We start from the raw sequence: 27,785 nt of genomic DNA on the forward strand, positions 1-27,785 counted from the left end.
ATGCAGCATGCTGTCTATGGAAACGTCAAAAAGTTCATGGATAACGTAATTTTTAAAAAAAGATTTATTTATTCATTTGAAACACAGAGTTACATAGCAAGCAAGTGAGCGAGAGATCTTCCATCTGCTGGTTCTCTTGCGAAATGGCTGCAATGGCCAGGGCTGGGACAGGCTGAAGCCAGGAGCCAGGAGCTTTTTCTGGGTCTCCCTCATGGGTACAGGAGCCAAAGCACTTAGCTATCTTCTGGCTGCTTTCCCAGGTTACAATCAGAGAGTTGGAGCTGGATAGGAAGTGGAGCAGCCGGGACTAGAACTGGCACCCATACGGGATGCCAGCGTCACAGGCGGTAGCTTTATCTACTATGCTGAGCCCCAGGAAGTATAATTTATAATAACTTTTGGTGCAAAAAACTTTTGAAATTCACCCATACTTTTTTCATAACATGTATTTTCCATGAACTTTCTGAAATATTTGTAACATTCACATATTTCCACCATAATATAGCAGCCTGATCCCCTCTACTTCTAAGAATTCTTCTACCTTCAGAGGAAAGTAAGAGATGTTGAGAAAAGTTTGAAGTCACACCAAACCAAGGTAAATACAACCTTATCTACATGGAAAGAATGGCCGTTTCTGGAGGTCCTTCCATCAAAAGTTAGCCATAACATGAGGATATCTGAAGTGGCATATACTAAGAGAAATTCCAGTGAGCTTTGCTGGCTGTGCCCATCTTTCCCAAGAGTGATCTCACTGGCTGTGTTAGGATTATGGACTGGTTTCTTCCATTTGAGCCTCTGACACTATCTTTCTTACTTTCTTTTTTTGTTTTTAAACTATAGTTACAACGCTGAGTTTTTTTTTTTTTTTTTTAAGATTTATTTATTTGAAAGTCAGAGTTACACAGAGAAGGAGAGGCAGAGAGAGAGAGAGAGAGAGAGTCAGTCTTCCATCTGCTTGGTTCACTCCCCAGATGGGCTGATCCGAAGCCAGGAGCCAGGAGCTTCCTCCGGGTCTCCCACACGCTGCAGGGGTCCAAGGACTTAAGCTATCCTCTACTGCTCTCCCAGGCCATAGCAGAGAGCTGGATTGGAAGTGCAGCAGCCTGGACTCCAACCTGTACCCATATGGGATGCTGGCATGGAAGGCGGCAGCTTTACCCTAAACAGCACTGGCCGGCCCCTCTGACACTATCTTTCAAGGTAGTGATGTAGGACCATCTCCCAACCAGGATTCTCCAACATTCCAAAACCAGAAAACCTCTTCAATTTCCCCATTCTTTTCCTGAAAGTTTCCCCATTGTATGCTTTAAATCGGATTATCTATATTTTTTTGTTTCTACTTTCTAGTACGTGGAGGCACATGTGCAGAGGGAACCTAGAGCAGAGAATTCCACATCCTGCAATGCGGCAAGTGCAGAAGGGGAAAAAAACCTAACCATCAGAACCAAAGCACCCAGGGCAGTACCAAGACTCAGACACAGCAGAGCCCTTTCAGAAGCATTTCCATGCAACACAGAAATCCGCAATTAAAAGTCCATTTTACCATTCTGACTGAACTCCAAGCTCCTCTGGGAATTTCCACATACTAGTTTTCCCCCTATTTCGTGCATAAAGCTTTCTCCACACCTGGAAAGGTGGACTGGGTCCTTTCTCTTCCCTCGTAACTGGCCAGTATGAAGTGATCTCCACTGGGACACCAACCTTTTCAACCTAATATGATTCAAACTGAATTCAGTATCTCCCACTTCCCCAGACCTGGTTCCACTCTTGGAAAGCTCTGCTCCAGCTGAAGCAGCATCCACACAGAGCTCTTGAGCATCCTTCTAATTTCTTCTTCCTAATCCTATCTACAAACACCTAAGAGTCAGACTGAGGCTTGCCATGGACCATTGCACTGTGCCGGGTGCCACATTCAATCCTCAATACACACTAGAGGTTTAGCAGAGACCAAGGATCATGAAGGTCCAGTGGCTCAACCAGAGCTGGGATTCCACACCTGGTCATTTGAACTCAAAGCCCTACCTTCCAAATGAATTTCTGGAGAATGTCATATTCTGTAATACTTTGGGAATGGCTTCTTTCACTCAGCACAAGGCTACTGGGATTCATCTATGAACTCCTGCAAGTAGCAATACAGTACACTGCTTTCTATTACTAAGGAGCACTGCGGTTGTTTGATGTGCTGTACTTTTGTTCATCCAGTCACCCACTGTGAAATTTAGGTTTTTGTTAATTCTTGGTAATTGTGACTACAGCCATATATATGTATGTAGGCTTTTGTGTGAATTTGAGTTTTTCTTTTTCTAGGGTAAATGCTTAGAATGAGATTGCAGAATCATACAGTAGTGGTATACTTTACTATATGAAAGCACTAAACCTTTTTTCTAGTGTGGCTATATCATTTTGCATTTTTTTTTTATTTAACAGGTAGTTACAGACAGTGAGAGAGAAAGAGAGAACGGTCTTCCATCCGGTGGTTCACTCCCCAAATGGCCGCAACGGCCGGAGCTACACCAATCCGAAGCCAGGAGCCAGGTGCCTCCTCCCAGTCTCCCATGCGGGTGCAGGGGCCCAAGCACTTGGGCCATCCTCCACTGCCTTCCCAAGCCACAGCAGAGAGCTGGACGGGAAGAGGAGCAACCGGGACTAGAACCCAGTGCCCATATAGGATGCCGGTGCACAGGCAGAGGATTAACCTAGTGCATCACGACACCAGCCCCTCACTTTGCATTTTATAATGATGCATACATGTTTCAGACGTTCTGTATCAGCACTTGATATTGGTAGTTTTGAGGTTTCAAACAAATTTTAGTCATTATAAAAGGTATGTGATGATATCTCATTGTACCTTTTAAAATTTGCATTTCCTCATGGCTAATGATATTGAGCATCTTTTCACTGACTCCTCAGCCATAACTTGTATTCCAAGGTCTCCTACCAGGTCCACATGTAATCAGTCGAGTACAACTTATCCTAAACCTGAAGCAACTTTACAATTGCCTTTCCCCAAATGATCTACTGTCCTAGTTTACATTTTGATCATTTTAGATTATGATGAGAATTCTCTTACTGAGTTCTTATTTTCAGCAGCATCCTCCATGACTCAGACTCACTCACTGCCTTCCTGAAATCTATCCCAATACCATGACCAGTGATCTTTCTGCAACAAGGATGTTGCCTTTCCACGTGAAAATTTCTGATGACTCTACATGGTATAGATGGTAGGACAAAGATCAAGTCGTTATCAAGGTCCATACACAGGGCCCCTAAAACATCAACTCTGTGGTTGGAGTCTCTGCAACCCCTACCCACACAACTCATGTTTCAGACAGGACAAATCAATAGGACCACCTCTTGAGTCTTTTTGTCTTTGTACATTTTAAGCCCTTCTGACTGCAGTGATTTTCCTCCACTAACATTTCTCTGCAAATTGGTTTCCATCATGCAGGAAAAGTAGTCCTTTCTCGTCATTCCAGAGCACTCAATCTCATCGATTTCACCTAAAATCCTCCATGATAAACTGAAGTATGCCAGAGGGAAACATGTCATCTTATGTTCATATTCTGATGCCCAATACAGTGCCTGGTATAGAGTACAGACAATTAACATACACAACTGTTTAAATTTTAAATACAGTGGAAAATAACCTTAAGTAGTTCTAGGAAACAAACATGATAGTAACTTGGTATAAACAGCAATCTTAACTACTTTTATATTTAAATATATATGCATGTATATTTCTAAGACAGATTTTTTTTTTTTTTTCAGGCAGAGTGGACAGTGAGAGAGAGAGACAGAGAGAAAGGTCTTCCTTTTTATTTTTTTTTGACAGGCAGAGTGGACAGTGAGAGAGAGACAGAGAGAAAGGTCTTCCTTTGCCGTTGGTTCACCCTCCAATGGCTGTCGCGGCCGGCGCGCTAAGACAGATATTTTATACACACACATACACACACACACACACAACACCCACCCTAAAATTAAAAATTTTGCTTTTTTTCTTTAAACAGTGCCTCTATCCCTCTGCCCCAAAGGTACAGGGACTTTCTTATTTTATTTATTTGAAATACAGAATTACAGAAAGAGGTAGAGCCACAGAGAGGTCTTACGTCCACTGGTTTGTTCCCCACATAGCCACAATGACTGGGGGTGGGTAGATTCGAAGCCAGGAGCCAGGAGCTACTTCCAGGTCTTCTATATGAGTGCAGGGGCCCAAGGACTTGGGCCATCCTCCACTGCTTTCCTAGGCATATTAGTATAGAGCTGGATGGGAAGTGAAGTATCCCGGACTCAAATTGGTGCCCATTTTGGATGCTGATGCTGTAGGCCGGGACTTCAACCAGCTGTACCACAGCATTGGCCCCCAAATTTTGTTTTTTTAATCAGCACTGTCTCCTAGGCTATGTCTTCACAGGGAGTTAGGTAAAGAATCACAAAAGTCAAAGCTGCATGTTGTCGCAGTAGTTTCAATTTTGCAAGTAATTCACAGTGGTAATTTTAGCCCATTATTAGAAATTCCTAAATTTAACTCATCTTCTGATTTGCAAGCCCAATGAACTCTGTTTAATAAACCGTCTAGCACAGAACAATCAAGCAAGTGTAGGAGGCTTTTTATTTCTGACTTACAGAGTTCCACTGAGCACTATACTCACCGCATACATACAACCCCAAGGAGGGTTTTGAAAACAATACTGTTGTGCAGTAAGCCCATCATCATAAAGCTCAATGACAGCAGCTGAGAGGGCTAAAAAATATTCTCTCCTGGCTTTGCCATGTGGTTTCAAAGAACAGTTTTTGTTATAGATTTCTGAAATTCATGGCTGTATTTCCTTTCTTTTCTTATTCCTTTCAAAATGCAATGGGTGGGTATTTAGTCAAGAAGTGAAGATGCTGGTTAAGATAAACAAATATATCAGAGTACCTGTGTTCAACGCCTGGCCCTGATTCCAGCTTCCTGCTAAAACAGACTCTGGGAGACATCAATGATGGTAGAATTAATTGATTCCTCTCACCCACATGGGAGGCCTGGATTGAGCTCCTAGCTCCTGGTTTTAGTCAGTTGGGCTGTTGCAGATACTTGGTGAGAGAACTCTCTTATCTTTCTGTCCCTGTGTCTCTCAGCTTCTCAAATAAATTAAGAAATAAAACAACCCTCAAAATCTAATTAATCTGGCAATATCACAGGTGGCTAAAATGGAGTGTACCACATCAAGAGTAATCAGACACCTTCAGGGACAGAATATGCCATTATTCGTGATTGTATGCCTCTAGAGAGCAGACTCAAATAAAGGGAAGGGTAACGTGGAACACGTTACCAAAGGTCCAAATACTTTTCCCTCACATTTTATTTTATTTTTTTTTTTACATTGCATGTTTCCTATTTAATAGCGCTGTGGAAAAATGCAAAATAATGTATCTTGACAGGAAACAGATCAGTAATTCCGTCACATATACTTGGGCAGTGGGGGTTCCCAAGGGGCAGAGAGAGAATCTGTGGGTGGTTAACAAAGATCACGTAGAATAGTCATTACTTCATGATGTGTACTTATATCAAAACTTATCAATGAGTGCATTTTACATCTGTGAAATTATGCTCCAATAAAACTTATTTGAATATTTCCATAAAGTTTCTAAAAGAAAGTTTCAAATTTGAAATCACATATCTCCCAGAACTACAGAAGAAAGAAACTATTTTTTTAACTAAACACTTTTTTTTTTAAAGTAAAATGTCTCTTTTTATTCTTTTAGCTTTTTCTAATCACCTTGATACAGAAAGGTGAAGATGTTTTTGGCTCCTTTGTACATATGCATTGAGAACAGTACTTGTATATCTACTGAAAAGTGCTATTTTGGATTTTGCAAACTGATAGAGCTATGCGCTGTCTTCTGAATAAAAGCTTAACTACATCCTCCTTTATGTTCAAAAGTACAATGTTTGCAATGTCTTTACATAATCAGAACCTAGCGTTTGCTTCACTTGAAAAGATTTCCTATTCTTCACTGTTAAATTCTTTTTTTAAAACTTTTATTTAATAAATATAGATTTCCAAAGTACAACCTTTGGATTATAGCAGCTTTCTCCCCCCAATAACCTCCCTCCCACCTGCAACCCTCCTATCTCCCACTCCCTCTCCCACCCCATTCACATCAAGATTCATTTTCAATTATCTTTATATACAGAAGATCAGTTTAGAATATATTAAGTAAAGATTTCAACAGTTTGCACCCACACAGAAACACAAAGTATAAAGTATTGTTTGAGTACTAGTTATACCATTAATTCACATAGTACAACACATTAAGGACAGAGATCCTACATGGGGAGTAAGTGCACGGTGACTCCTGTTGTTGATTTAACAATTGACACTCTTATTTATGATGTCAGTAATCACCCGAGGCTCTTGTCATGAGCTGCCAAGGCTATGGAAGCCTCTTGAGTTCACCAACTCCAATCTTATTTAGACAAGGCCATAGTCAAAATGGAAGCTCTCTCCTCCCTTCAGAGAAAGGTACCTCCTTCTTTGATGGCCCATACTTTCCGCTGGGATCTCACTCACAGAGATCTTTCATTCAGGGTTTGTTTTTTTTTTTTTTGCCAGGGTGTCTTGGCTTTCCATGCCTGAAATACTCTCGTGGGCTTTTTAGCTGGATCCGAATGCCTTAAGGGCTGATTCTGTCCCTCACATTTTAAAACAGTTGCTAGTGGAGGGAGCCTTACAGTCGGCTCAGGAAACTTCCAGATTAAGCTGCTGATCCTGGAACTGCATTTTGGGAAACAAGAACTACATTGATTCAATACTTGGAATGGCCAAACTATAGTCATATGGCCTGGTGCCTTTAATACAGACCCTGTTAGATAAAAATCTCTTCTATATAGAAAAGTTTTCTCTACAGAAAAAAATTTCAAAGGCTACTACTGTGGATGGCGTGGTGTGGTGGGTTAAACTGCCACCTGCAACTCCAGCATCCCATAGGCATCCCATAGGCATCTGGCTGCTCCACCTCCAATCGAGCTCCCTGCTAGTGTACCAGGGAATGCAGAAGAGGACAAGTGCTTGGGCCCCTGCATTCCCGTGGGAGACACAGATGAAGCTCCTGGCTCCTGGCTTCAGCCTGGCCCAACCCTGGCCATTTGGAGAGTGAATCAAGTGGATGGCGGATCTCTCTCTCTCTCTCTCTCTCTCTGTCACTCCCTCTCTTTCTCTGTAACTCTACCTTTCAAATACATTTTTTTTTTTAAAAAGGCTACTTTGGAAATATGTCAAAATTAAATGAAATTCACATTTCAGTGTCCATAATATTTTACTGGAACAGAACCATACTCCTACACTGTGTATTTCTAAGACACCTTCCCTGTCACGATAGCGGAGTTGGTCATTGTGATAGACTGCACGGCCCACTGGATCGGTCTGTGCAGTCTGCCATGACAAAATGACACAGAGAGGCTTAAACAACAGGATTTTCCTTCCTATAGTTCTAGAGGCTAGAAGTCCAGGACCAAGGTCTGGCAGGATTCAGTTTCTGGTGAGGACTCTGCTGGCCTGCAGTCACTGCTTTGCTGTGTCCTCACATGATTGATGGAGTGCTTTTCTTCCTTTGTTTTTAAGGGAACCATTCAAGGCTGGCGGTGTAGTGCAGTGGGTTGAGGCTCAGCTTGGGATACCAGCATCACGTATGAGCAACAGTTTGAATCTTGGCTGCCCTGCCTCAAATCCAGCTCCCTGTTAACACCTGGGAATGCAGCAGAAGATGGCTCAAGTGCTCAAGCTCCTACCACCCACACGGGAGGCCCAGATGGAGCTCCAGGCTCCCGGCTTTAGTCTGACCCAGCCTTGGCCATTACAGCCATTTGTGGAATGAACCAGCAGGTAGAAGGGATTTCTCTCAGTCTCGCCCTTTGTTTGTGTAATTCTGCCTTTCAAACAACTAAATAAAATCTTTTTAAAAAAATAAAAAAAGGGAAGCAGCCTTATCAAATTAAGAACCCCATCCATAGGACCTCAAATACAGTCACACTGGCAGGTTAGGGCTTTAGCCTATGATCTCAGTATATGAACTTTGAAAAGACATGAACATTCAGTCCATAGTTTCCACAAAGCCTAAAATACTTACTATCTGGTCAATCACAGAAAAAGCTGATCTACCTCTTGCGTAGATTGTTATTTCTCAAAGTGGGCAAAAATGCAAGTATTTCCAGCTGCATTCAGAGATAGTGAATTAGAATTTGTGTTTTAAGAAAATTCTGATCTTCCACTCACTGGTTCACTCCCCAGTGGCCAAAACAGCTAGGGCTTAGCCAGGTGGAAGTCAGGAACCAGGAACTTCCTCCTGGTCTTCCATGTGGATGCAGGGACCCAAGCACTTGGGCCATCCTCTGCTGCTTTCCCAGGTACATTAACAGGGCGCTGGATAGGAAGTGGAGCAGCCTGGGCTCTAAACAGTGCCCATATGGGATGCTGGCACTGCAGAAGGAGGCTTAACACACTAAGCCACAGTGCCAGCCCTGGGAAAAAAGACTTTAACACAATTTTAAAAATACTGACTGGCAAGGGAGAGAAACTTTAGGTTATAATTCTTTAAATTTTTATTTATCTATTTCATTTTTATTTGAAAGCCAGAAAAACAGAGACAAAGTCAAGAGACAAACCTTCCATCCACTGTTTCATTCCCCAAATGCATGCAACAGCCAGAGAAGGGCCAGGCTGAAGCAAGGAGCTGGGGAACTCAATCCAGGCCTCCCACGTGGGTGGCAAGAACCCACCTAGTGGAGACATCATCTGCTGCCTGCCAAGGTGTGCAAATGCAGGCACTCTAGTAAATGTAAAGCCAGTACTCTAATATGGGAGCAGGCGTTCCAAGCAGAAACTTAACTGCTACACAAAACGCCAGTCCCTGGGACAATAATTTTAACAACAGCGAACATTTGTTGAGAATTTACAGTGAGATTTGTCAGGCACTGTGTTTTTATGTACATTATTTCAATTAACCCTCCAAACATTCTAAAATAGCTAACATCACCCCTATTTAGAAGGTCAGGCAAACAGTTAAGATTTGTTATTTAGTTGTGGAATCTGATGTTAAATCAAGGAAGCAGACATAAAACTTGGTATTTCTTTCTTGTCTGTGTGATGCAATCCTATAACAGAGCACAATTAATGATGTACGCTTTGAGAAATGACTGACACCATTTCAAGGAACAAAAGGATTCCAAGAAGAGTTGAGACTTAAAAAGTGGTTAACATTTATCCAAACAGAAAGAGGAGATATCCCTCTAACTTTGTCCAGAGAACACCAGAAATATTTTTAAATGGCAACTGACCTTTCATTGAAGTCAAAGAATTTAAGGAAAAATAATCAGATGATGCTTTGTAACTTTTGTACAGCCCTTACAGTTTCCTTAACCTGCCAACATTTGGTCTTTAAATAGAGGTAACTACAGTTAACAAAAAAAATTTTTTTACTGTCTACTGTAAATACTTTCTAATAACAAAAGGATTTCTCTTAGGATAAAATTTTTCAATTCCTCTTAAGTATTGGTCTCTAAGTTTTTCAAGTATTGAGTTCTAAAATCCAACTATCAATTATACTTGGCATTTTCATATACTGCAAGGAATGAAATATTTTAAAAATTTTGTTCCACTGGTAAATTAAGAAAAAATAGAGTATTTCCTAAAGTCTGTATTTGTTTCAACATATTTTAGCTTCATAGCAGATTAAACACAACAGAAGAAAGAATAATTTATAAGATAAAAAATCAGGGCAGGCAGTTGGCATATTAGTTAAGATGCTACTTGGGACACCTGTATCCCCTTATCAGAGCCTCTAGGTTCAAATCCCATCTGTGCTTCTGATGCAGTTTCTTGCTAATGTAAAGCCTAGGTGGCAGCAGAGAATGGCTCAATTAGGTGGGTCCCTGCCACTCATGTGGGAGACCTACATGGAGTTTCTGGCTTCTGGCTTTGGCCTAGTCTAGCCTGGCTGTTGTGGGCATTCAGGGAGTGAACCAGTAAATGGACAATCTCTCTCTATTGGTCTCTTTCTGCCTTTCATACAAATAAAAACAAATAAATAAAACTTTAATAAAGATAAGAAAGTAAAATACCATACTTTCTTTTTAAGATTTATTTTATTTATTTGAAAGACAGAGTTAGAGAGAGAGGTAGACAGAGAGAGTGCTGGTTCACTCCCCAGATTGCCACAACAGCTGAAGCTGCGCCGGAGCCAGGAGCCAGGAGCTTCCTCCAGGTCTCCACGTGGGTGCACGGACCCAAGGACTTGGGCCATCTTCTAATGTTTTCCCAGGCCATAGCAGAGAGCTGGATCAGAAGAGGAGCAGCCGGGACTAGAACCGGCGGCCATACAGGATGCTGGCGCTTCAGGCCAGGGCTTTAACCATAGCGCCGGCCCCAAATTCCACACTTTTTAAATATTCTCTTTGTTTTAACTCACACTTAAGTTTTCTGGCCTATATTGCAGGTGGTTTCCAAAAATTGCTTTTTAAGAAGCCTGCTGACCTCAGTCAAATTGACTTGTTTTGTGACTCTTTGAAAGAAAGGGTACAATCAGATAAAGTTCAGGGGAACTATTTCTACAAAAAGTGGCAACTAAGCAGAGAGACAAAAAATTGAGATGTGTTCCCAAAGATCTAGCTTGTGGCAAATAAAAGCAGTAATGTCAATGGAAATTTTACACAGATCCTAAAAACAGGTTTGTTAAGAAATAAATATGGAGGGCTGGAGCTGTGACAGAGCAGGTAAAGCCACCACCTGCAGTGCCAGCATCCCATATGGGCACAGATTCAAGTCCTGGCAGCTCCTCCTCCAATCTAGCTCTCTGCAATGGCCTGGGAAAGCAGAGGAAGGTGGCCCAAGTCCTTGGATCCCTGCAACTATGTTGGAGACCTGGAGGAAGCTCATGGCTTCAGATCAGCTCAGCTCTTTGGGGAGTGACCCACTGGATGGAAGATCTCTCCTCTCTCTCTCTCTCCCTCTCCCTCTCCCTCTCTCTTCCTCTTCCCCTCTGTAACTCTGCCTTTCAAATAAATAAATCTTAAAAAAAAAAAAAGATTTGAAGAAAAAAAGAAAGAAATGCAAAGTAATCTCATAGAAACCAAGGTTGCTTTAGGACATCAAAACTAATCTGGACAGAATTCTTGATTCTTAAAAGTGTTGGTTTTATGTTACTTGAGATGAATCCTATTATCTAGAACTATGTTTGAGCTAGTACTTGATAGCAAAGCACCAGATTATCTGAAATGAATTTACAGATTCAAAGTCAGTATTAAAAAATGTTCTTCAGGGACGGCGCTGAGGCCCAGTGGGTTAAAGTCCCGGCCTGCAGTGCTGGCATCCCATTTGGGCGCTGGTTTGAGTCCCAGCTGCTCCTCTTCCAATTCAGCTCTCTGCTATGGCCTGAGAAGGCAGTAGAAGATGGCCCAAGTCCATGGGCCCCTGCACCCACCTAGGAGACCTGGAAGAAGCTCCTGGCTCCAGATCAGCTCAGCTCTGGCCATTGTGGTCATTTGGGGAGTGAACCAGTGGAATGGAAGACCTCTCTCTCTGTAACTCTATCTTTCAAATAAATAGAATAATTCTTTATAAAATATTTAAAAAGAGAAAAATATCCTTGAGACTATTAATGATTAGGAGGATGTTGTTATAAAATATAGTGTATCTTGGAATCCATCTTAAGGCATGCAGGCAGAAAGTAGTAAAAAAACTACATTATAAGCATTTTCATCTGCAGGATGCTTGCAAATATTTTCTGAGTATTATTTAAGGCTTCCCTGTGTGAGAGGGAGGAGGAATTCAGTCTCTGGAAAGCCTCTGGCTTGTCTTAAAACGTGACTTCCATGTTTAACATTTGGATTTTAATTCTCTTCGAAAACAAAGTCACTACTATGATGAAGTTCACAACAAGCTCCCTGACAAAACTGCTTTCTGTGTGCCATGGAACCTCCTCCTGCTGGACTCGGGGAAAGGTTAGGACTCCCTCCAGCTGTGTCAGCTTCGCTCACTACTGGTAGTTCTTGACTTTCTTTCTTTATGCAGGTAAACACAATGAAACCTTATTCTATTATAGTAACAACGCCCAGAAATCTGACTTAATTCTAGCACGCTTCTGTACATACTGGCTAAGGGAACCTAAAACTACATGATTAACCAGGGACAGCTTCTCCTCACTCCTACTCCCAGAAGTAAGTGGGAGTTACAACTTCGGATTTCTAAATAAATAAGTCCATCCATGAGTTCTAGAAGTTTGCAAGTGATTCATGGACATTACTTATGATTTTAAATATTTGGATCTTTATAAGGGCTACTAAATGACATGTTTACTAATCATGCTTGCTTTGAAATTAAGTAAAATAGCTCAAATGCATTGCAGAATACAAGCTGAAGATGAGCTGGTAATAGTATCCTAAACGTTAAATTAACACAGTGCCATCTAAGTAATCTCCCCCTTTCACTCTAGTATATAAAATGACTCAACACTTTAGAACAATTTCTTCTGAAAGTCAGTTTATGAAAACAGTTCCTTTACAATTAGAAACTCTAAATCCAGAATTCAAAGCCTATTTCCAAAATAAACAGAAGAAAACGTCTATTATCAGTGAACACAAGTGTATTATTAATTTTGCTTCAATTTATTGAGATAAATAAAACATTTTAAAATTCCACTTATAACCATGCTAAACACCAAGAACTGCAAGGAAAAGAAAATCTAACTGAAAATAGCTGCTGCAAAGATGCAAAATCTTGATGCAAACCTCATACCACAACGTAGAACAAATCACACAAACGTGTTACATCACAAACGTGTTACATCACAGGCCCAATGCTCTTCTAGCCTCCCAAAAGTAAAGCACTTCTAATTAAAATCAAACTCTATTCTAAATTCGTTAAATTCAAGCTGTCAACATCAAAATATTCCCACTGCACTGCTCCACCAATATTTTATGATACTACAAGTATGAAAGACACAAGATTTTTAAAGACACTTTACAAAACATTCCCCATCTCAGGAAACTAAGTTTTGAGATTTTACAGTAAAATATTATAAAATAACTTTCACTACTAAGTAAATCACATTGAGTTAGAAATTTGGGGAAAACTGGAAAAATAGTGAATTTAATACCTTCTGGCTTAGTCTTTCTTGAGCAAAAGCTACATCTGTTTTGTAGTACCACAATGCCTTACTTAGAAAATACTCAAAAACGCTAGTCAAATGAACAGAAGTATCTAAATTCATGCATCTTTTTATTTCAGAAACAAAGGACTGTGCGTATTTCCAAGTAGAATGTGTTCTCAGCATCATACTTTTTAAATTGAAAACTTAATTACCAAAAGTAGGAAACAAGAGGATATGTAAGGGCATCAGAAAGGGGTTTAGTATGAAAATGAAATTTGAAGACATCAGTTTGTAACTCAAATTGACAGTAAATCAGCAAACAGAGGCACCTAAATCTCATTGCCAAGCCCACTTAGTAAATTTCTTTGTAGTTAGAGCATCTTTAATGTGCTAAGCTCAGTAAAAGCAAGTATTCACCATGCAAGACACAGATAGGATTCCCTTAACCTGCTGCCCTTTAGACACATCACTCTGTTAAACAGGCAGCGGCCACCAGATGCTCTCATGGAAAATGGTCCCAGATGGTCAGTTGTCCAGTTAACAGAACGCATTGCCCTCCCAATATCCAGAAGTAAGAAGGAAAGGCATGGGAGCTGTTAACACACGCCTGCTTTCTGAGTTAAACGTATTCACCAGCTGTAAGCTCGATGAGGTCCCCAACACTGACTTTCCAGAAAAGGAACACTAGACCACAGGGGGTCTCAAGATCAAAAAGCGCCTTCAGGATGATCTAGTCAACAGCTGTACCATCCACACAACTGCATCCCTGCTAGCAGCCCACGTAGGCAGTGTCTCTGCAGCTCCAGGGGAGTGGAACCTGCTGGCCAACAAGAAAGCTCCTGTGTCTGAAACAGAGGCCTCCCATATCTTGAACTTCAATTAGTTCAACCACTCAGTCTAATTTCAGCCAGGAAACATGGAGCTGTTTTAATAATCATGGTATACTGACTGCAACATAGTATTTTCCAGTTTATGCATTAAAAAAGTAATTTTAAACAGTTACCTCAAATAGCACACAAAATGGATTTTTAACCTTTTAAGAAAAAGGCAAAAATACATAAGCTTTATTTTTAAAACATAACAGAAAATAAAAACTTATCATTGGAAAGCTGTATATCAGGGGCTTGCGCTGTGGCGCAGTAGGTTAACGCCCTGGTCTGAAGCACCGGCATCCCATATGGGCGCCGGTTTGAGTCCCAGCTGCTCCACTTCCAATCGAGCTCTCTGTTGTGGCCTGGAATAGCAGTGAAGGATGGCCCAAATCCTTGGGCCTCTGCCCCCACTGGGAGATCTGGAAGAAGTTCCTGGCTCCTGGTTAGGACTGGCACAGCTCCAGCCATTATGGCCATCTGGAGACTGGCCCAGTGGATGGAAGACCTCTCTCTCTGTCTCTACTTCTCTCTGTAACTCTTTCAAATGAATAAAATAAATCTTCAAATTGCATACTTTTTTTTTTATATTTCCTTAACAGTGAAGAAAACTGAAGTACTGAGTTTGATCTATGATTCTTCATCAACAATTATCCTAAATCCTATTTGTTACTTGATACAGATGGGACACCTTCAACCCAAAAAATCAAAAATCCAAAACTCCTTGGGTGCCAACATAACACTCAAAACGTTCCAGATCTGCAAGGTGGGCATTTGGACTAGAGGCTAGGGTCTGGTCAGGATGCGTGTGTCCCAGATCAGAGCACCTGGCTTCAACATACACCTGTTCCTGACTCCAGCTCCCTTTAATGTATACCCCGGGAGACAGTGATGGCTAAACTAACAGGCTCCAGGCAACCCATGTGGGAAACCTACTGAGTTCTTGGCTACTGGCTTTAACCTGGCCCCAACTGTTTGTTGCAGGGAGTGAAGTAGTAGCTGGACCTTTCTATCTAATCATCTTTTTTAAGTTTCATAATGGGAACATTTCCAGTTTGGGAATTTCAGATTCAGAATATTCAACCAGTAAAGTCTACACAGATGTTTCAAAATCCCAAAACCTCCAAAATCTAAACATTTTTTGTTCTAAGCATTTTGGGTACTCAATCTGTGCTGAGTAATATTTTCTTGGATAAATAACATGTACATGGAAAAGGAGCATGCACCAAGAAGGGGAACAAATGACGCTGTTGACAGTGGGTTGGGCTAATGTCATTTCAGAAACAATAGTTTGAGGAAGGTTAGTCTGAACACATGCAACTTGTCCTTGCTGTTTATAAAACTGTCTGACAGAGATCTAAAGTAAAACTTATTTAACTGAATGCAGATCAAATTAAGAACTGGTGTAACAAAATTATGAGTAAAACACCATCTGGAAAGCTACAGCAAAGAACGGCAGAATGGTGTTCTATATTCTTGCATCTGAAAACAGATTCCCACCACTGCGTCCTACTCAAGAGACTCTGGGCTCCCAGCCTATGCTAGCATGAGGCCAGGAGAGACCCAGAGAAGCAGCCTGAAGTACCCTTCCCTCACTTGCAAAGGACAGTCTGTGAGAGAAGCCAGAGTGCTTTATGTAAAATTCTAATACATGCAGGTGTTCTCTCAGTTCAGTAGGCATTTGGTTCGAAACCATAATTAAAGTGATTTTTTTGCACTTAAGGATAAAATGCCACTCATAAGCAACAAATAGTTAAGTGTGTATTTTTTTAAAGATTCATTAACTTATATTACTTATATTACAGCAAGAGAAGGAGAGACACGAGGGTTTGGGGGGTGGGGAGTTAGATATTCCACCAGCTGGTTCACTCCCCAAATGGCTGCAATGGCTGGCACTGGGCCAGGCTGAGGCCAGGAGCCAGGAGCTTCATTCAGAGCTCTCACGTGGGTGCACGGGCTCAATTACTTGGGCCAACTTCAACTGCTTCCCAGTGCATCAGCAGGGACCTGGACCAGCACCCATATAGGGCACCAGCACTGCAGAGAGCAGTTTAACCTGCTGCACCACAGCACCTGCCCCCGAATGTATATTTTATACATTGTCACATCTTTTTATACTCATATATTCATTTTAGACATACTTTACAAATTTTAAATTAATTTATTTGAGAGGCAAAGACACAAAGAGAGAGACGGAGAGAATGAGCGCTTTTATCTGTTGGTTCCCTCCCCAGATGCCTGCAATGGCTGAGGCTGGGCATGAGCCAAGACCTCAACCAAGGTCCCCGAAATGAGTGGCAGGAACCCAACTACAGGAGCCATCACCACTGCCTCCCAGCATGTACATTATTAAGAAGGTAGAGTCAGAAGCACATCTGGGCCGGTGCCGCGGCTCAATAGGCTAATCCTCCGCCTTGCAGTGCCCGCACACCAGGTTCTAGTACCGGTCGGGGGCGCTGGATTCTGTCCTGGTTGCCCCTCTTCCAGGCCAGCTCTCTGCTGTGGCCCAGGAGTGCAGTGGAGGATGGCCCAAGTGCTTGGGCCCTGCACCCCATGGGAGACCAGGAGAAGCACCTGGCTCCTGGCTCCTGCCTTCGGATAGGCGCAGTGCGCCGGCCGTGGCGGCCACTGGAGGGTGAACCAACGGCAAAAGGAAGACCTTTCTCTCTCTCTCTCTCTCTCACTGTCCACTCTGCCTGTAAAAAAAAAAAAAAAAAAAAAAAAAAGAAGCACATATGGGGGATATTAATCACCACGGTAAATGTTCACCTCTAAAAGTCTTTATTTTATACTAAATGTATTTACATCATGAACTTCCTTTTACCCTGCAAAGATAGAAATAATAGAGAAAACAGCATCTTTCATAATACTAATGAATCCAAACACATGTATTTTTCCAGTGTTTCTGGGGGTAGAACTACAGAAAGTGAATATTTAAAGCTACATGGGTCACATGTAATGGTATTATTTTGTACATAAATATGTGTATCATTTACATGCATAAAGTAACACACATATATACCACTCTGAGGCAAATTCTAAGTTAAACTTAATTACCGAGTACTATGTGACCACTCTACTTCTACCTCACATATGATAATTAATCAGGACCTTACACTACCACAAGTGAACTCTAGAAAGAGAAATGGATTCCCAGAGCTAGGGGAAAGATAGAGGGCTAGCCATTAGTTTAACTCGCCAATGGTCATTGGTGAAAACAGTAGGATATTTGTAGTGATGTAGTAAAAACCAATTCTTCTCTTACTAATGTAAGTCAGTTCCCCAGTCTTGTATCCAGTAACTTTTCCCCCAGCTGGTTAGAGAGGGAGAAAAAAGGAAAATCCCAGCAGAGCCCCACTCACCTAAGCCACTGAGCGTGTAGAGCAGGTCCCCGGTGGCCAAGAAAATGGGCCCGTTCTCCTGCTGCCCCTCTTCTCTGTAGTAGAGCTTGTAGCCCTGAACGGCTGCTGTGTCCTTGGCATCTCGTTGCCACTTCACAGAAATGGTGGTGCAGTTCAGAGGCTCCAAATGTAACTCTGGAGACTTGGGAGCTAGAAAGATTCATCAGAAAACATATGTATACAAACAACCCTCAATCCCAAGGGAGACACAAAATACCGCAGATCTCTCAAGCCAACCGTTAATGAAAATAATTACAATAAATTATACTTTAGCTTAACTTTGAGGTGGAGGTAAGAACATAAAATGCTACCTAAAAAAAGACTAAGACATAGATACTGAAAAAAAACTTAGCATATATTTGTAAATTTTTTCCAAAGAAGAAAAACTACTTTTACTCCCTCTATAATAAGAGAGATCGTTTTATAACAACAATAAAAAGTGATAATATATTCCATATTAGTAAAAAGAGAAGGGTCCAGGATTTCCCAGTCTAGGGCAGCTGCCTGGTTCAGCACTTAGGTCACTGCTTGGGAAGCCTGCATCCCATATCAGAGCCTGGGAAGCAGCCCAGCTCCTCTGCTTCTAACCCAGCTTCCTACTAATGTGCATTCTGGTAGACAGCAGATGATACCTCAAGTACCTGGCTCCCTGCCACCTATTTGGGAGACCCACATGAGTTCCAGACTCCTGTCTTGGGCCTGGCCTAGCTTGGCTGTTGCAGGCATTTGGGAGATCAATTTCTCTCTCTCTCTCCTTCTCTTTCATTCTCTCTGCCATTCAAATGAAATAAAAATAAACAAAATTTACAATTCCCCAGTCTTATGGTATAGATTGAACTGATGATTTAAAAAATATGTGGCAATAACATTAAGTCTCTACTAGCTTGCATATTAACTTTGGTAATTTAGGTTGATTCTGGCTAATCTGTCCTTAAGAGGATTTGCTAAGTAAACTAGTAGTGCAAACAAAAGATTTATGCACTAACAAACTCTATACACAAAGGTATGACTAAGTAAGAAGTTTAACTTTTGTTTTCCAGATAAGTGCATGATTTGTGGAATATTTTTATTCATAAAACAAACATAACTTAGAGAAGAAAAATCTGATCCAAAGGTAAAAATACTGTTCTTCTTCTTCAATAGTCTTTGGAAATTTACCTCTCACACTGGTAGCTTTGGGTGTCCTGTGTGAAGTCCACACTGATGACTCTCCCAGCCCCACTCTGGTGGCTGCAGTGATTCGGACCAGGTAGACACTATCAGGCTTCAGGCCTTCCAAAAGGTGCTCATGTGTGGTCCCTGGGAGCTCCAGAACTTGGACGGAGTTCTCAGTACTTAGGCGGAAGGACAGACGATACAACACCACTTGGCCACGTCGGTATTTGGCTGGGATCGGCAGCCAGGAGATGAGAATGTCGGTGGGACTTCGACTTGTCAAACTGATTTCAGGAGGTCTCAGAGGAACTAGTCATACAGGAAAACAGGTTGCCAATAAATACTTAAAACTGGACTGCCACTTAGCATACCAGTACATACTAAATTCTCTTTATAGCAACATTTAACATAATAAAGAAGAGACACTTTGAGTTCTGGCAAAGCTTTTCAGAGAAGCAGAGAACAAACAAACAAAAAAAGAACAAATAACAAGGGAGGACCAAGTGTATGGAGCACAAAAAAGTAAGGTTTTTAATTATTATTGTGATTGTTTTGTAATTTTTAGAGGTGACTGTGAGAATACTTAAACCAAATACAGACTACGTTTCAAGTACTTCCATAGTACCCTTCCCTTAAAGCAAAAGGGAGTGAACTATACAAGAAGGAACAAGCCTAGGACTGCAGTGTTATAATCTGGGAGACAATTATTTGAAGTCTAAGAGTTGCACCTTAAAAATCAGTATGAATTTTACATTCTCACATATGACATTTAACATGAAGAAAGTTTTTCCTCCAGTAATTTATATAAAACTAATATTCCAGGACAAGTCAAGAATAGCTGAAGGCAAACTAACATTAAATGTGAAGACTTTGGTCTAGAGTTAGTCTCTCTGTGTTTTAATTCTTTTTCTACTACTTACTACTCTGTGTGATCTTGGCCAATTAACTTTTCTCTGTCTAGGTTTCTGTATACATACAGTGATGATAATACCTTCTGCTACAGTCTTTCCCCACTCAGTTAATGACAATCATTTGTTCAACTGCTCAAGCCCAAAACCTGGGTGTCAGCCTGGACTCCTATACACCACACTCTACATTCAATGCTGTGGTGCTACAAATCTTCTGCTACTCCCTTGATTCATGCCACCACTGACTTTAGCATGTGTTATTCCAACAGCCTAACAGGTTTACTTGCTTTTATCTATTTTTTTTAAGATTTATTTATTTATTTGAAAGAGTTATACAAAGAGAGAAGGAGAGACAGAGGCAGAGGTGGAGAGAGAGAGGGAGAGGGAGAGGGAGAGGGAGAGGGAGGGGGAGAGAGAGAGAGAGAGAGAGGTCTTCCATCTGCTGGTTCACTCCCCAATTGGTCACAACAGCCGGAGCTGTGCCAATCTGAAGCTAGGAGCCAGGAGTCTCTTCTGGGTCTGCCACACAGGTACATGGGCCCAAGGACTTGGGCCATCCTTTACTGCTTTTCCAGGCCATAGCAGAGAGCTGAATCGGAAGTACAGCAGCTGGGACTCAAACCGGTGCCCATATGGGATGCCAGCACTGCAAGTGGGGCCATACCTATGCCATAGCACTGGTCCCATACCTATTTTCTTAAAACACTGGCTTGTTCAAATGCAAGTCAGATCACTCTTCTACTCAAAATAGTTCAAATTTCACTCAAAAGTAACAGCTCGAGTCTTCATTAGGACTTCATAGAAAGCCCTGTCTGTAAGGCAGGCTCTCATTATTATTTGCTTCATCTTCTATGGCTTTCCTGTTGTCCCCCCTGCTCCAGCCATGCTTTTGCCCTCCACGAGCTCTGCCTAGAACACACTTGCCCCAGTCATCTGCAGAGTCAGCTCCCTCACTTTCATTTCTTTCAGTTCTTCATTCAAATGTCACCTATTCAGTGAGCCCTCCTCTGGTGCTGACTCTGTTTAAAGTCTCAAATCCTCCCAACACTTCACGTTCTCCTTCCCTGAATCTTGTATTTTTCCTCCTTTTTTTGTTTGAAGATTTATTTATTTATTTGAAAGGCAGAGTTAGAGAGAGAGAGAAAGAGAAGACAGAGAGATCCTCCAGCCTCTGGTTCATTTCCCAAATGGCTGCAAAGACAAAGGCTGGGCCAGGCCAAAGACAGGAGCCTGGAGCTTCATCCTGGTCTCCCACAGGGGTGCAGTGGCCCAAGGACTTGGGCTATTCTCCACTGCCTTCCCAGGCACATTAGCAGGGACTGGATGGGAAGTGGAGCAGGGATGCCAGCACTGCAGACAGCATCTTAACTTGCTGCGCCACAGCACTGGCCCCTTCTACTTCTTAAGGAGAAGTGACACCATTTGTAAAGTCAACAACAGGAGTCACTGTGCACTTACTCCTCATGTAGGATCTCTGTCCTTAATGTGCTGTACACTGAGGCTTAATGCTATAACGAGTACTCAAACAATATATTTCACTTTGTGTTTCTATGGGGGTGCAAACGATTGAAATCTTTACTTAATGTACACTAAACTGATCTTCTGTAAAAAAAAAAAAAAAAAGAAAGAAATTATCAATTCCCAACTTGACTCTCACTGGGATTAAACATGACAATAGGTCTGATCTGATTTCATCATCATTTAAAAAAAAATCATCTATTATTTTTCACTTTATGTTTCTGTGTGGGAACAAACTGTTGAAATCCTTACTTAAGGTATACTAAGCTAATCTTCTGTATATTAAGATAATCGAAAATGAATCTTGATGTGAATGGAAGGGGAGAGGGAGTGGGAAAGGGGAGGGTTGTGGGTGGGAGGGACGGTATGGGGGGGAAAGCCATTGTAACCCATGAGTCGTACTTTGGAAATTTATATTCATTAAATAAAAGATAAAAAAAAAAAAGGAGAAGTGACACCTATCGCTATCATAGTATATAATTACTGTTTACCCTATTTATTGCTGCTCCCACTAGCAAGTAAGCTGTATGAGGTAAGGGACACTTCTTCATACGTTTTGTTCACTACTAAGTGTTGAATAATACACAGCAAGCACTCAGTAAGTATTTACTGAATGAATCAAAAAGAATGCGGAAAATTAAAGGTTAATTTGTTAAGCACTTCTGAGTCCTTTCTGTGTATGGATGCATTAATTCTCAAAGAAATTCAATGACTGACATCCCATTATCATTTCCACTTTATAGCCAAGGAAAGCGAGGTATAGAGAGGTAAAATCACTTTCCCAAGGTCACACAACTAGTAATCGAAAGAGCCCGAGACAGACTACAGAGCCCACACTCCTATCCTCTAGACGCTCGTGGCTCTTACATAATAACAGTTCTCGTATTGCAGAGTTATGGAGGAATTAAGTGAGATGACAGAAACGAGGATTTTAGAAGGGACACACAGTGAGCTCTCTTAAGTGTCTTGCTGTTTGTGGCACAGATGTGGCTCTGTATCCAGAAACAAACATTTCAGTTTGAGGTGGTGGACTAAGAAAATGGTGCAGGTGCTGGTGCCATGACGCAGTTGGTTAAGCCTCCATCTACAGTGCCAGCATCCCATATGGGCACTGGTTCAAGTCCCGGCTGCTCCACTTCTAATCCAGCTCTCTGCTATGGCCTGGGAAAGCAGTGGAGGATGGTCCAAGTCCTTGGGTCACTGTATCCACATGGGAGACCCAGAAGAAGCTCCTGGCTCCTTGCTTCAGCCTGGCCCAGCCCCAGCCATTGCAGCCATTTGAGGGGTGAATCAGTGGATGGAAGATTCTCTCTCTTTGTAACTGTCCTTCAAGTAAACAAACAAATAAATAAAATAGTCCAGAAATTTGAAAAGCAGTGTCAGAAGGTCTGTATGCTATCTACAAAACAAAATGAACTTCATCAAATGAAAAAGCTCTGGAGAAGGAAAGGTTTAGAGGAGATCCTAACTGCAATGCCAAACTAACAAGTCGCCTGCTGTGCTTAAATCATGATCTTTAAGGATGTAGAGGGAGAATATGAGGACACTTTAAAAAGCACATAGAAAGATGGAGTTAAAAGATAAATTTACTTTGGCACAAGTCAATTTTTAAATCCATGCACAGTTTTTTCAAAATATGTATTTTCATGAACTTTTGAAAAGTGCTTCATACACACACACAAATCAGCCTGTGCTTTATCTCAGACATGCACAGCAGAGGCTATTAAATGACAGAACCAGAGATATTATATATACTGTGGCTCACTCTAACAAAGACTAAGCTCTTAAATGAAAACAAAAATTTGGAATTCAACATCCAGACAAGTGAACATTTTTTCATTTAGTCAAACTCTGACTGTATAAACATCTAAGTAAGTGGCATTGTACAGCTATAAGGAGGATCTCTGAGACCAAATTAGCAAAAGCAGAGAATGGGAATTTTATATATATATATATATATATATATATATATATATATATATATATATATAAAAATGTTGTGGAAACCTCGTGCAGCATTTTCCGAGGTTGGAAGTAGTATAACTGGGCATATGTGATGTAATTCCCTGTCCTGTGGTGCAGGGTACAAACACGGGCCTGCTGGAGCCCCCACAGAGAGAGACCCTTTCTTCCATACACAATGTGAAGAGTGAGAGGAGCAGGCCACTTGCTGTGGCTGTCCTGATACATGGCATTTCCTATCTCACACATCTTGCCAACCCTCACAAGAATAACTCAATTTCTAACCCATGGTCAAGAACACACTGAAACACCTTATACCTCATAATAAAGCAAGAGCTACTAGGCTATCTAAAAAAAATTTATGAACTGATAAATACCAAATTTCATTAACTTCTAGTTTCAGCAATCCAGTATCATAAATCTTCAGTCATTATATACATTCAACATGTAATAGTCAATATATTTACTTATTCATAGATAAACTCAAATTCTGTTTGAGTTTTAATTAAAAAATATTGTAATGTGTTCACAATTTAAACTAGGAACTAGGACACTGGGGTTGGGGGCAGCAAATGACCTAGTAGTTAAGACACCACTTGGGACACTCACCCCAAGTACCAGCCCTGCTCCTGATTCCAGCTTCCTACGAATGAGCATCCTGGGAGGCAGCAGATGATGGCTCATGTAGTTGGGTCCCTGCCACTCATGTGGGACAGCCAGACTGAATTCCCTTTGTCCTGGCCTACTCCCAGCTGTTACAGGAATTTGGGGAGTTAATCAATGGATGGGAGAGTGCTCTCCCTCTCTCTCTCTTTTTCAAATAAATAAAAAACTTTAAACTAGGAACTTTGGAGAAACATAAAGGCAATCCAATCATGTCATTATTAAAACTTATATTATGAATCAGAAATAAAACTCTTTAAGCTTTATTTATTTATTTGGAAGGAAAAGTTGAGAGGGAGAGACAGAGACAGAGAGATCTTCCATCTGCTGATTCACTCCCCAGATGGCTGGAATGGCCAAAGCTAGGCCTATCTGAAGTCAGGTCAGGAGCTTCCCCCAGGTCTACAACATGGGTGCAGGGGTCTGAGCATTTGAGCCATCTTCTGCTGCTCTCCCAAGTGCATGAGCAGGGAGCTGGATAGAAAGTGGAGCAGCTGGGACTCAAACTGGTGCCATATGGGATGCCGGCACCGCAGACAGTGGCTTTACCCACTACGCCACATCACTGGCTCCAGAAATAAAATTCTTTATCCTTATCACATTACTAGCCAAACAACTTAGAACAAGTTAGATTTGAAATGGTAAACCAACCTACTGTTTCATGTATCTGGCTATATAACCCAAAAAGCAGATAATTTCTCTAATTAACACATACATTAAATTGAAATTAATTAAGCCTATGAATGCTCATACTTCAGTGATCTAGAATCATGTTTTCTTACCATCCTCTAGAGTATTCTGCGTAACATGATCAGACATCTGGCTGGCTCCCATTGGCATATAAGCCACAATGTAGAAAGTATAATTACTGGCAGGTTCCAAGTCATCAATAATATAATGCGTCGTGTCATTTCCGAGGACTACTTGATACTCTTCATTATTTAAACCTTGATTAAAGAACCCAGGTTTAAAAATCGTGAATATTCAAAATGAAATGAACAAGACCACTGGTTGGTTGGTGGGTCCAATCTGTCACCTTGTCCATCCCTTTACAAAATGTGTACGAGAAGGTCTTTATTTTTAAAAAGTAAACCATGTCTTGCTACAAAGCACTCATCTGAATTTTTCCTGAATAAATCCAACTAAGGAGAATTATTGTCTCTAAGCTTCATTTAGCATCTAGTCAAAACCCACGGTGAAGACCATGTACAGTAGTAACAGCAGAGTACTGTAATTCATAACTCTAAGTTCTACTTGCTTAAGTGCATGGTTTCTCTTTTTTTTTCTTTTAAATCTAAATGGAGCAAACAGTAGGAAATGTAATGGCTCTGTTCATTATAAAAACAAACCAAACCAGAAGTTGTCCTGCAAAAGATCTCAATTCACCCCTACAGATTCTATTATATTGGACTGATGTAAGCTGTTCTCTTATCTACCCTGAAAGTAGGTGAGCTGAGAGCACAGAGTGCGCTTCAGAGTGCTTTGTCCCACAGTGAGCTTTCATTTTTTTTTTCTCACAGAAAAAAATTCTCACCAATTCTTAATAAAATATGCATGGCAAGGTACAGAAGAGGATTTGTCTTTGTGGGACTGAATTCCTACAGAGCCAACCTGCAAAGTGGAACAAGAGCACTGGCAGCTAATGTGCTTTGCTAACAATTCACAGTAAATGCCCGTCAACTTACATCAAAACTCACTAAGGACCCCAGTCCCTTCTCCCCACGCTGGAGTTGCAAACAAAACAGAAGGCAAATTCCAGTATTAAGTTTTCCCACAATTCTGAATTAACTTGATAGCATTTTAATTAGACAAGATTACAGGCATTTCACAACAGACTGGCTAATGGCTTGTTAATTAGGAGCCGCATAGTACGATTTCTGACCCACCAAACAAGCTCCTTGAGTTCGAATTAAAAAGCCTTGTTCTGTCCCTGAATAGCCCACTGAGCCGCATGTGGAGGCTCTAATGAAACAATCATAAAAGCGAACAAGAGGGTCTCCACCAAAACCAGCATTCCTTTTACCTTCCTAAATCACTGAAAGGGAATTAACATACTCCAACATGCTCAGTTATCAGACTTTCATTCTTCTTGCTACCATGACCCCTGATTCACATTCAAAATACTCCTTTTCAAAACACTACTTCAAAGTGCAAAACAAAAAAAAACTAACAGCAACAGCAAAAACAAACCACCTGTTCCTACAGACAATTTAAATAAATCACCAATCTTAGGGAATTTGAATTTGTTTTTCATGTTTACTGAATATTGCATAAAAGTTAAGCTGATAGTGGTTTAAAACTAGAATCTATTGGTTTCTATGAAAAGTCAATAGAAGCCGGCGCCGTGGCTCAATAGGCTAATCCTCCACCTTGCGGCGCCGGCACACCGGGTTCTAGTCCCGGTTGGGGCGCCGGATTCTGTCCCGGTTGCCCCTCTTCCAGGCCAGCTCTCTGCTATGGCCAGGGAGTGCAGTGGAGGATGGCCCAGGTGCTTGGGCCCTGCACCCCATGGGAGACCAGGAAAAGCACCTGGCTCCTGGCTCCTGCCAGGATCAGCGCGGTGCGCCGGCTGCAGCGGCGGCCATTGGAGAGTGAACCAACGGCAAAAGGAAGACCTTTCTCTCTCTGTCTCTCTCTCTCACTGTCCACTCTGCCTGTCAAAAAAAAAAAAAAAAAAAAAAAAGAAAAGTCAATAGAGAAATCTCTAGCATTTATAAATGGCTTTTCTTTTTCCTGTGAGACTTTTGCTAAAAGTAAAATGTAAGTATAAAAATCATAATGGAACCAATAATTCTGGATAAAAATTTTAACACATATTTGATTTCTACTTTTACACAAGTGAGATATCAATAAAGAATATCTTGTTCAATTTTCAGAGAGTTCTTCGTGATTTCAGAAAACATTCAGATTATACAAAATCAAATACATGATGAAGTTCATATTTATTTTCTTCCTTAAAAATAACACCTTGGTGTCAACAGATTACCATATTACTATAATAAACAGTAATACCACCATTCTTATGTAACATATTGGTATATTAAATCTCATGTAAGGAATTTATACATTAGCTGTGTAAGATTCCTAAGTACTTGGTAATTTTTTACAGATGGAGATACTCTGCATTAGCTGGTACTTGTTTCTAACAAAAATTCCAACTATATTTACATATACAAAGTAAACAAAGATAGGAAATTTAGGAAAAAAAAACAGATTCACAGGTGATAGATTATTTTACTAAAGAGATAAATGCCACAGAATTTCAAAAACATTTTGTGGGTTATGTAAAACATCACTTATACTGAAAATAAATCTCTGACAGCAAATGGCACTTAAAAATAAACACTGTTCACACTGCTTACCTTCTGCTTTCATGTAGTGCACAGAATAAGCGATGACTTTGTCTGAATTATAAAGTGGCCTCTCCCAAGCTAAAAGGATGGCTGAACTGGACATAGTTTCAGCATGCACGTTATAGGGGGCACTGGGTCTGTCTTCTGACATTACTACAGTCAGTCTGGCTTTAGATAAAACAGATCCTTGGCTATTCTCAGCCATGCACTGATAAATTGCATCATCTTCAGGAATTATTTGGTTAATTACCAGTTTACTGAGGAAAGAAAAAAAAGCATTTATGTCTAGGAAAAATTACAAAAATAACACAAAAGTCACTTTCAACTACTGCTAAATGTGCTCAGAAATTTGGTGACAAAAATAACTAAACCTTTCTCTCTGTCTCACTGTCCACTCTGCCTGTCAAAAACAAAACAAAACAAAACAAAACACACACACACACACACACACACACCTCTGTGTAGGGGCCGGCGCTGTGGTGTAGTAGGTTAAGCCTCTGCCTATGGGGCATTTGGGATGCCGGTTCGAGTCCCGGCTGCTCTGCTTCTGATCCAGCTCTTTGCTATGGCCTGAGAAAGCAGAGGTAGATGGCCCAAATGTTTGGGCTCTGCACCCATGCAGGAGACCCAGAAAAAGCTCCTGGCTCCTGGCTTCAGATTGGCCCAGCTATGATCATTGCGGCAATCTGGGGAATGAACCAGCAGATGAAGACCTTTCTCTCTGTCTCTCCTTCTCTCTATATCTGTAACTCTGCCTCTCAAATAAATAAATCTTTTTTATTTTCTTTTTATTTGAGACATCGAGTTAGACAGTGAGAGAGAGAGACAGAG

The 27,785-nt window shown here is 41.1% G+C and overlaps 1 protein-coding gene across 7 annotated transcripts in view; it reads right to left on the minus strand.

The window, feature by feature from the left end:
• Nucleotides 1-27,785, minus strand: part of PRTG (protogenin) — a 158,139-nt gene that overhangs the window by 52,599 nt on the left and 77,755 nt on the right. For all 7 annotated transcript variants that reach the window (XR_016218159.1, XM_089310392.1, XM_089310391.1 and 4 more), the window contains exons 8-11: nucleotides 26,964-27,211; nucleotides 24,384-24,548; nucleotides 18,554-18,859; nucleotides 17,357-17,545 (exon numbers count right to left, since the gene is read on the minus strand). Coding sequence is in view for 6 of the 7 variants with exons in the window: in XM_089310392.1 (XP_089166518.1) it covers nucleotides 17,357-17,545; nucleotides 18,554-18,859; nucleotides 24,384-24,548; nucleotides 26,964-27,211 (908 nt within the window). In the remaining variant the exon portion in view is untranslated. The remainder of the gene's footprint in view (nucleotides 1-17,356; nucleotides 17,546-18,553; nucleotides 18,860-24,383; nucleotides 24,549-26,963; nucleotides 27,212-27,785) is intronic.

This window comes from Oryctolagus cuniculus, chromosome 12 (assembly GCF_051225735.1).
Source record: "Oryctolagus cuniculus isolate XC-2025 breed Fujian yellow rabbit chromosome 12, ASM5122573v1, whole genome shotgun sequence".
Lineage (NCBI taxonomy): Eukaryota > Metazoa > Chordata > Mammalia > Lagomorpha > Leporidae > Oryctolagus > Oryctolagus cuniculus.